Source organism: Motacilla alba, chromosome 4, assembly GCF_015832195.1.
Source record: "Motacilla alba alba isolate MOTALB_02 chromosome 4, Motacilla_alba_V1.0_pri, whole genome shotgun sequence".
In the NCBI taxonomy this organism is placed as follows: Eukaryota; Metazoa; Chordata; class Aves; order Passeriformes; family Motacillidae; genus Motacilla; species Motacilla alba.
In genome coordinates this window covers 71,070,247-71,081,335 of record NC_052019.1, presented here as the reverse complement: position 1 = coordinate 71,081,335, position 11,089 = coordinate 71,070,247, and the positions used below count along the sequence as shown (strand labels likewise).

The following is an 11,089-nucleotide window of genomic DNA, read 5'->3' as shown; positions in this document are numbered from 1 at the left end:
CAAAACTCCCACAAAACATCCAAACCTACCAAAAAAACCCAATCACTGGTACATTTTATTGTTTCCAGCATTAAGATGGTTTTGGTTTAAGTATTAACAATCGCATCTCTGCATTTTTATCAAACTTCAGTTCTGATCACAAGTGCCATAGCTACTTGCAGGCTAAACCACCTAAGTTGTAAGATATATCACTCAGCAGTTGATCAGTAACTGTATTTTTAGCTTGCCATTAAACTAAAACCAGGAAGTCATATATCCTTTGGGTAAGCAGAAAAGCATTCAAGGCAGCAGACAGGCTTTATTTTGTTAGCAGTAAGCCTCTTGGAGTGTTGGTTACCACAGAAAATGCAAGGCTTTCTGGAAAGCAATGTAGAGGGAAAAACAAAACCTGTATTCCTCACTTGTTTAAATCTCATAACCCCAAACAGCTGCCAAGCCACAAACACAACAGTGGAAGCAAATTGCTTCTTGAATACTCCTAGGTACTAACAACTTAAACGTTCCAGATTGTTTGTACTCATTGAAACAAACATTGGGCCAAATTTCTATACCAGAGCATCTAGGCACACCTCTGCCAGAGGATCATCAGCCTAATGCTGCAGAGGTCAGCATGACTGCACAAAGCCACACCTGTAAGGATCCTGCAGCTGTGCACAGCTGTTATTGAAAGAAAACTTGCTGGGATTACAAATCAATGCCTACTCTGTGAATAACAGCAATGGCATTTTACGGAATCTCTAAGATAGTGAGCATTTTACAATGTTGCTCCAGGAACGCTTCCTCAGACTGATCATCTGGCTGCTGTACATCGCTGTCTGAACTGGGTCAAGGCAAAGCTTGCAGCACTCTTATCCAGGCAAGAGGAGAGGATGCAGGTAAGTAGGTTATGAGACTCAGCACAAGGAGATAAAGGGCCCTCAGCTCCAGAAGGTGCTCTCAGAGCAGTTTGCATAACCAGTGCACACCCACCACAGCCAGCAAGGCATGGATCTGCAAGCGGCGCTCTGTCACCTTCACGCAGGTGACACTTTATCCAGTGAAGAAGGGCGCTTTCCAGCTTTACTTGAAGGTATCCACTGACCTTGACTCTTCAAATCCCTCAGTATTTCTGGAGTACACTGAAGTGTTTAAACTCAGTATACAGTCAGCACAACCTGACAAAAGCCCCATGGCTCTGCACTGTAAAACAAGATGTTCACTTTTACTGCAGGTAACTTGATCTGAATGCACAAAGACAAATGCAACCCTTTTTTAACGTCACTGTTACCCAACACAACCTCCTCTCATCTACCATGGAGCAAAGTGCATTACCACAATTCCTAAAACAGCTCCTGATTTCTGATAAATAAAATACCTGTCATCTACAACTGTGTATGCAGCTGACTGCTGTATCTGCCCCTGCTAGGCCTAGGATCAACAACTCCTCCTATATGAGGGAAAAGGACAGAGGATGACCTAGAAGTAACCCCACAAGCCTTCATACATCAAGCTATCAGCTGGATATTTTTATTTCATTATTTCAGACACACAGGCTATGTAATTTACAAAACATATTTATTAGTCAGCACAGAAGTACATGGCAGTTACACAACTCATACCAAAAATAATACAAGCCATTTTTACCCATCAGTATCTACTACAGCATCAATTAAATTACAAGAAATTTCAAACTTGCATTACAGGTCATTAACAGGATCACCTGCAACACTTTGAAGAGTTAACAAATCACTGTTTCCTGAATGGGTCACATCGTTCATGAACGAAAGCCACTGTACTGCTTCCAGGAGTGATTTCAAAAGCACATGTTAGTCTTGCACAGCTTCAGCTTCTCACTCAGTGTGTTCAACTAGGAAAACAGGCAAGAGAGCACAAATTTGTCCAGAGCTAAGTGGAAAACAAGTTCTACACAATAGCTAGAAAGAATTATTCTTGTTAAAATCATATCTGACAGAACCGCTACAAATATAATAGCAATGGTATTCTTTAAAACCTCTTTAAACTGGAATACAGCTTCTTGTGCTCTTGCCAAGGCCATGCAACCAGTTTCTTGGCATAGAAATTCTCATAATACCTCTCTGAAGCTGTCCCATGAGGCAGCTTGTGAGCTCAAGAACTTAAACTTATTCTGTACATTCATAGGACAAAGCCCCCAAAGGATGCTGCTCACATGCAGTCACTGGTGAGCCACCATTACCAACCCAGTTTGAGTTTTCTTAGTTCTAAGTGCACCATCCCCTCCTGCTGGGATTCAGTTCCCTCTGGCAGGGCTTCCTGTTATCATCCACCTTATGACAAGCAAGCTCCATAGTGGGGCTGGTAAAAATAGGCAAAAGATTCCCAGAGGCAACCTCTAGCTTTAGGTTGCAGCTTCCATCCCTTCTTCTCTGATCAAAACCCTAAGATATTCCCCAAGAGTTTCACTAGGACAGTCAGTATTTAACTCCCTCTATAACAACAAGGGAAGGTATTTATCCAAGGGCAATAAACAAGCAGCATCAGGAATTGAGACTGGGTCAGAATGCCACCACAATGCTTTGTCCCTCAGTGACCCTGCAGCTGCAATGGTTGTGTAGGTACAGATGCCACTTACACCTCTTCATTCCCCAGTTCTCATCCATGTCCGGTACCGATCCGGCAGCGCCGCGCTCATGACTGTGGTGTACACTGTGTTACTGGCAGGGAAAGAGCAACAGAGCGAGTGAGTGACATCCTGAAGGCAGGAGGGGGAAGCCATCTAGCTAGCAAGGCAGAAGGACAAGTATTTATGGAAACAAATATTCTGCTTAGGTACAGAAGGATTAGGGAAAAAAACTGATGAAATTAAAGACCGTGGGCATCAATTCTTAGTGTTCTTTCAACCACACACAACACAAGAGGAACTGGATCAAACAGCTGATACTGCATCTATGTCACAGCTGAGATGAACCTTTTCCTTTCCCCATTACCTCACATCGACAAGGCAGAGGAGAGGTAGAAGAAGCCATTGCCGAGCTCCAATGACAACAACTGACACAGAATAAGACCGAGCTCCATGTAAAGTAAACCATAACATGACAACTTGCAAAAGTGCAATTTCAGGAGCAGTGTGGAAGTGTGGTGTACTGAAATACATCTCTTGGAAACCCAGTAAACAGTACCTAAAAGCTTTATCCCACTTCCTTTATTACCAATTAATCGGGGCTCTATCAGAACATGCAGGAAAAGCTACTGTCAGTGTTAAGACAAACCCAAAATTTGCAAAAGTGGGCAAAGGAGTCCGCGTGACATCCAGCTGCTCCTCCAAAGGAGTCATTTGTTTCACTACTCCAAAGCCATTTCCCATTACCAGACTGAGCCCAAACAAGTGCAGTTCCCTAACTGAAGTGGCAGACCCAAAAGGAATGGTGTTGTGGAAGTAGAGGGTCACGAGCACGAGCCAAAATCTAAGCTGGGAAACCACAAGACTCAGACATTTATCATGTTAAAGAAGTTTGTGGTGTACTTTCAAGTGGCCTCAGGCACAGCAGGAAGCACAGATGAACATCTCTCAATCTAATACTTACTTGTTTAAGACTGGCTTCACTGACAACACCTGTACAGAAAGTTGGAAGAGTTGTCATTTGGGGAGATAAAGAGGGAAGTAAATGGCTATTTAGAAACAGCAGTAGGATGAAGTTATGAAAAGAATAATAAAAAGTCAAGGACTTGCCACCTTTTTTAAACATCAGACCATTTTACAGAAGTACTCTCAAAAAAGCCCTCTGAACTACATTGCAATTCCCAAAGGTCACCATGTCTAACACTAAGTGCCTGTGCTTGAAATAAGAAACTGCACAAAGATGACGGGATTCGCCTCCCACACTTTGCACCTGAATTGGTCAACTGTTAAAAAATGCCTAAATAGGAGTCCAGAAGCATTATGAACAACATTCAGTTTTCAACCCCCCTAGAGACAGCTGTGCAGTAAACCTTGTTCTGCACCATAAAGCACAGCTTTCACATCCCTGATAGAAAACCAGAACTTGAAGAGCAGCTCATAAGGAAGAATTTGGGAAATACCTTAAAGAGCGTATCAAAGTTGATGTTGTGCTGACCAGTAGCATTGAGAGCTTTGATGGCTGCAGTTCTGTGGGAAAGCAACACATTATCCATTAAATACACTTGTCTGTTCCAAAGGCTACAAAGCACCAACACAAACACCTTCTTAACAAAGGCCTTGACACTGAAATGCCTGCTTTGGTCTAAAATAACCCCAAGTTGCATGACTGGATCTCATCTCACAGCGTTGAGATTGCTGTTACTATTCCATTGAGTACATACCAAGAAGCAACCTACCCATCCCTTTTTGCAACCTACACAGCCTAAAAATCCCATGTAAGCACCTTCCTAGTACCATCCAATCCTTTGGCACTGTCGATCTAAGTCATTTACCTTCTACTACATTTTGCTTTCCAAGCAAGTTTTTGGTCTAAGCGTTATCTTTGCAATTTCTCATTACGCTAATCACTGTCTCACACCCTTCCATCTGGGAGTACTGCTCCACGCCATGTGCACTCCCTTCAGCGTGGCTCTACAGGAGCTGAGTGAGCTGCCTGCTCCAGGAGCAAACACCTGCCCATACCTCTAGCCACTTGGAAAATACGTGCTCTCTGCCCACAGAGCTTCCATTTTTGATTTACCTGCGATCATCAAAAGGAGGAGGGGTAGTCCAGTGATCATAGTTTGTCTCCACACGGAACCACCTGCAACAAGCACGTAAGCAAAGGTGACTCAGCAGGTAATGCATAAAGTCCAACAGTCAGTTTCCCTATATTGCCAAAAGGAAACAACTCCCTCAAAAGGCAACTCCCTCCACTTCTGCAAGCCCTAGGGCCCCATGCTGGTAGCTGTAACAGCCTTTAGCATGAACTATGGAACACATGAACGGGATGGGCGACCTCTTATCCCCTGCTGTAACCATGACCAGGAGGTGCCCCAGATCTCTCAAGGAAGCTGTGCCATTAAGCCAGTCACTCAGAAGCGAACGCGAGAAGCAAAAACCAAGTAGTTTTTATCCTACTTACGCTCCACCTAAGGGATCGAGAGGCCAGAGATCTGCCGGCCCTCTTCTGTTCCTCGTTATGACCATGCCTTCTTTGGGGGAGACGCCTCCCACAATATAGTAAACCTCAGCAATGATGGGAATGTCAGCGAGTCTGAGAACAGCAGACTGGAAATCCTCTGCTTCACTCAGGGTCTAACACAAAAAGGAGATGACAGTGAGGTTAAGCACAAAAACAAGCACTGGGACATCTTCAAAAGATAAAGGTCCAGCTTCTCTGAAAATGGTAATTGACTCTGAAGTGCTACTTGAAAATATTAATGTAACAACATGACAAATAGCATAAAATAACCCCCAGCACAGGAATTCACCATCTAGGAGTACAGCTGTCTTAACTGGTTATGACACAAGCCACAGCTAGTTGAAACACTCCCTAGGAAGGAAGCCTTGGCACAGCTTCTCCAGGACCTTTGGCACTGGAGGCTGCCCTCTGAAAGGACCAGAATGGCCTCATTACTGGATACAGGGTCCACACTTTGTCCTGAGAAATCCATTTGCTTATCAAGCTGCTAAGTCTTCTGTGCCACTGTTTTTCATTTACTAGATGTTTAAGTACAAATGTGGCGCAACAGTGAAATGTAAGATCAACTCAGCGCACTTACATCTCGCACAAGCCAGCTGACCGGATAATTCCTGTTAAAGAAAGCAGCTATAGCATTTTCCCACCATCTACCACCATCTGGGGAGAAAAAAAAATACTATATATGTAATTTTCATACAGTGAGACAGGGTAGGTGCCCATCAGCACTAAGTATCAACATTTTACAGGAGAAGCACCAACAAGGAGCACAACCTTCAGGTGAAATATATACAGACTATGTAATTCCAACTGGCAGTCAGCCACAGCAGCTGGATTTACACTCCTGCTTTGCATAAACCATCTCAGACCTGTCATGACAGGAATGATAATAATCACTTCATTACTCATCTTACTGAAATATTAGAACAGGAATAATTTCACAGAAATAATAGAACAGCTAAAAAAAGAGGTAGCAATAGTGTTTGTGTTACTGGGAATAATAAAGTGCAAAAACCAGAAGGCCAAGTTGGTTACTATTTAAACACACTTTGCAAAGCACAAAAAAAAAAAAATACATCAGTCTGCTTGTCACTTGATAGACCCTGATCCTGCTTTAGTCATCCTGCTTCCCCATGAGCCACATGCTCACTTCCCTCAATTTGCAGTTCAGTTGGAATGAACTGAAAACAGCTTGCACTTCAGATAAACCAGCAAGCAGTCAGCAGCAGCACATGGGCAGAACTGCAGCATGTGCAGAGTGAACATAGGATGTGGAGAGACACAGGACTTGGGTACACAAGCTTTCCTCAATCAGGCCTTTCAAGAGCCTAATAAACACCTAACACTTGCCTTTAAGCTGAACTAAAAGCACTTGGCCCCAGTAAGTATCAGCCAGGGACACCCCAGTTTTGAAAGCATTAACTAAGTACTCTGGAATCAGAAGCAGTGTGCGTGTCAACTATGGAAACAATGTAGTGAATCCAACGAGGCAGCATTAGCAAAGCAAACAGGAAGCAAGAGGTGCAAGTGCTCCATAGCAGAATCCCTACTCAGAGATAATGTACTGGTGGAACTCATACAGGGAGTATTGTTTGCATAGCTAAGGAGTTCAAAAACAGATTGTTCATGATTAAAAAGAAAAATTCTTATCACCACCACAAGAGAAAAATAAATGTTTTAGATGTTGTTTACATTATTGCCAGTTCTAGCAGTCACCTAATAGAGAACAACACAGTATCAGCTTCTTAAAAGGAATAAAGGGGAAGGAAATGGAGGAGACAACTTCCCAAGCTTTGTGTTGGACCTAACTGTCATTACTTGTCCAACTGAAGGAAGTCCTGATGAACAAGGCATTGACCTTCCCCCTGCCTTCCCCACCGCTGCAAGCTTTAGCTCTCGGTAGTGCCAGCTCTCAACTCTGCTCTACTCCTGATCTTGCTTAATGCCTTTCCAGTGTCTCCTGGCTTTGCCTCAAGGCCTGCTGCCTTTCCCCTAGATCTTCCCCCCCTTTCCAACTGCTTTGTAAGGCCAGGCAACCATGGAACACAGCAGAACCAGGAAAGGAGCTGTTCCTTCACTGTCCAAACTTCATCTTGCTATCTCAGCCCCCATTTCTGCCACCTCCAATGGGGTCTCTTGACCAGACCACATCTTTTACAGCATTGCCAAGACTTTCCCCATTCTTTGACACTTTCAGCTCAGGTGACACTGCTGACAAATACCTTCTTCTACACAGCAGCCAAAACCAGGCATGTGTGCTTTCACTCCCTGGGGCAAGTCAAGGCATTCCGCTTCAGATCCTTTTTGGCAACCTTAACCTCTTGTTGCTCTCTCTGGGAGATAAAGGGCAGGGCAGGCAACCATCAACAAAAACAACAGACAGCATCTACTGTGGAAGACGCTTCCGCTTCCTTTACCTCGTTCATCTCCAGAGACGGTGAACTTGTGTGGACTTTGCCCAGTCCATAAGCCTACGTAACCAAGAAACGTGGTGCCTTGGTACGCAACCTGAAACCAGGAAGGAGAGCAGTTGAGCATTCCAGAACAGAACACGGCTGGAACCTGCAGCCTGTACTTCTTCCTATAGTTTCCATACCTACATTATTATAGCACACTGTGCCTTCAGTTACAGGAAAACATGCCAACTAAATTGTAAAGTGACTCTGAGGCCTCAAACTCAGAGCATTTCAGTCGTTTGTGACCACTGACAGCTCCAAGACTTCCGCTCAGGTTAAACTGCCAAACAACAAATAACTTTTCTGTTTACAAAATGGACTAAAGAATATTTAAACCAAGTCAGACTCATAAAACTGCACTAGCAACTAATTGTTTTGGAAATCTTTGTCTAAATACATACTGGTCAAAGAATTTCACAAGGTCTACAGAAAAAAAAAAGCACCTTAGAATTGGTTCCTACCAAAACTGATCTCTTTGCCATATTCCCTAATATCTCTTCTTGATCATCTTGACATTTCCTTTTCCAGCATCTCTTAAAAATAATACCTTCAATACCAGATTAGGCTGTTCTACTTTTTCCAGTCCATCACCATAAACTGGATGTCCAGAAAGGAAAGTAAATCAGCATTCATCCCACGCTGCTGGAGCATAACTGTGCTGCCCTAACAACCCAGTATATTTGGGATGGGAACCCCATTCCTACATTAAACTCCCATCCAAGCAGCTAAGGGGCTACCCCATTGTTCACGGAACACCACCCAGCCACAGCAACCCCAGAGCATACCTGCCCACCTTTGATGAACTGCACATCCAGTGTGATCTTGCTCAATATATCGACAAAATCGTAATCCAGGTTCCGACCGTGGTAGATGTTGCCTTTGTCATCCTGAGCCACAATGCTGGTACAGAACCTGCAAACAGAACAGGCAATGACGGGAGGCACAGCTCTGGCACTGCCTGCAATATTCTAGCTGCAGGAGCTCAGCTTCTCACAAGTCATTGAGTTGATGCTCTGCCAAGCGTTTTATTAATGTTACCATACAAAGAGGAGTCCAATACCACTCCACAGTCCACAGCAGGTCAGAAATTACAGGGCAAGCAGAAAGCAGCACTTCCACTTGGCAAACAAAATGATTTCATCTCATGTCACTTTTGTAAGCCATAATGAAAAGCAAACACCCGAAGCATCCATAAAGTGTCACATTTCCTGCAGTTAATTCTGATTATTTCCTTTCCATTTGGACTGTCTATAATTTTATTCACAAGTAGATAAGTTGAAATTAAGTCCCAGCACTAAAACTGAAGAAAATTGCTTCATGTATCAGCCATTTCAATAACACACAATTCTCTAGAACAGGAAGAGTACTCTAACTCCTTGTGTAACAAGTTCAGTTTCATTAAAACAGTTTTTTTGGTGAAGTATATTCCATTAGCAAGGGATTAATTTATTTTCTCTGTAATTTTGAGTTAGTCATTTCAGTGATGCAGAACTCCTCTCAAAACAATGAAGGTAAACAATTCTTCACATCAGTAAGCTATTCCCAGTTGATGGGGGTTTTCTAGTATCCAAGCCAAGAACATGAACTTCAGGGGCCTTTTCAGGGCAAAGTATGGCAAGTATCCTCTATGAAACACTAAAAGAGCCAGCAGTTCAAAACATCATATTCAATATTAGTCCTAATGAGAAAAAAAACCAAAAACATACACTGAGTACTACACATGAAGAAAAAAAAATGATCCAAATGCAAACAAGGAGCCATATGCCTTGATATTAGCTAAAATGTATATGGAGAAGTACTTTAAGCTCCCCAGAGGCAACACGACGTGTTGATTGTTCTCCTGCACCACGTTTCCAGGGCAGAAAGAGACAATGAAACTCAGTATTTTTTCACTGAGATTTTGTTTGCTGCCATAAACATACTACAGTCATTCTCCACTGTTCAAATTGGGAAGTGATATTAAGCAGTCATTGTGAACTTTCATGCAGAAAGTAGTTTAGTAGCAACTTTATCTCAGAAAAAATCAGAGAGCAACTAATTAGTCTAGCCTCCTTTTCGGCAATTTTTAAGTGACAGAGAACATTACATCACTTTCAAACATAAACGATCTCTCCTTTTGGATGGAGAAGACTTACCAGCAAAAATGACTGTTGGATTTTAATACATTTATATATGTATGTACATACACAAAAATATGACAGATATTAGTCATACTTCCCAATAGAAAACACGATTGTTCCTCGTTCCATTCAGCATCCCATCTGCCAAAAGAGAAGGAAACCTTCCGGCTGAACAGATGAAGCGGTGTCAGCACCAACACTGCAAGCACCAACACTGCAAGTAACCCAGCACGTGCCTTCTCCCACACTGAACTGAAGCTCTGCGCTCACCTGTACGAGACCTTGTAAGTACTCAGCACTTACGCAGTGGATTCGTAGGCGAAGTTCAGCAGGATTCCATCTCCGAGATTGATTCCCAGGGCTTTGCACATGCCCGCAATCTCTCCCGCGAAGGGCTGCGGCATGAAAAGCTCCAGTTCGGCCGCTATGGGCTGGATGACCTGGTGAACCCATTTCGGTACGCTCTCGCTGCAAGGCACACCCGAGGGGTTAGCCGAGAGCGGGCCGGCGGCGCACACCCGGCACCCCCGCCCCGCTCGTCCCCCCGCACGCACTCGATGATCCGCTGGACGGCGGCGCGCAGGAAGGCGGGCTCGAAGTGCCGCAGCACGGGCAGCCAGCGCTGCTCGGCCGGGCTGTCCAGGCTCACGTTGCAGCGCAGGGGGGCCGCCGCCCCCGCCGCCCCGCACAGCAGCAGCAGCAGCGCCCACGGCCCGCAGCCCATGGCGCAGCACGGAGCGGCAGCGGCGCCCCGGGGCCAGCCCGCCCTTCCCCGCGCCGCAGGGCCCGCCCCGAGGCGTCACGGCCCGCCCGCCCTCAGCCCGCTTCGTCCCGTGGGACACGGGACCGAGCGAACACAGCAGTACATGGCACCGGGTACCGTGTACATTGCCCCGGCACTGCTGCTGCTGCGCCACTTCGATGGAAGCCCGTCCAACACTGTCGCTCTCACACCGAGAGCAGGGGAGACAAACCCACGCTTGGCAGAGCTGTCAGTATGCTGGCTGACACAGCAGGGCTGTAAACAAAAGGCAAACAGGATGAGGAGACTCGACCGTTGTCCTGAACCGCGGGGGCAAAAAATTACCGCTCTCTTTCAGTGTCAGAGGTTATTAGTTTCTGGACACACGCACAAGAAAAGACACTGGTCAGCAGAAAAAATGCCCCCATCAGTACAACTGCGGCTTACAGATGGTACTTTCCTTCTCCTCCCCCAACCTTTGTCTCCAGCCCCTGCTCCACTCTCCATCCCAACAGCGCTCTGGCTCCCAGCTACACGTGTTGCTCCACCGGAGAGCTCCCTGCGCTGCTGAGTACCAATCGCTGCCCTTCCCTCAGCAGGAACACACAAATTGAATGAAACAGAGAGCTGTAAAAAAAAGCCAAACAACCTATTCCATCCTTCTCTCCCTTC

At 45.0% G+C, this 11,089-nt stretch overlaps 1 protein-coding gene across 1 annotated transcript; it reads right to left on the bottom strand.

Annotated features, from left to right (window-relative positions):
• Positions 1-1,537: 1,537 nt before the first annotated feature.
• Positions 1,538-10,467, bottom strand: NAAA (N-acylethanolamine acid amidase). Its single transcript, XM_038135148.1, has 11 exons — positions 10,230-10,467; positions 9,979-10,143; positions 8,341-8,467; positions 7,517-7,607; positions 5,683-5,759; positions 5,043-5,215; positions 4,659-4,721; positions 4,039-4,105; positions 3,543-3,571; positions 2,591-2,672; positions 1,538-1,846 (listed from the first exon to the last, which is right to left on the bottom strand). The coding sequence occupies exons 1-10, from the start codon at positions 10,397-10,399 to the stop codon at positions 2,597-2,599; spliced, it is 1,038 nt and encodes a 345-aa protein (XP_037991076.1). The 5' UTR covers positions 10,400-10,467; the 3' UTR covers positions 1,538-1,846; positions 2,591-2,596.
• Between the last annotated feature and the right edge of the window lie 622 nt (positions 10,468-11,089).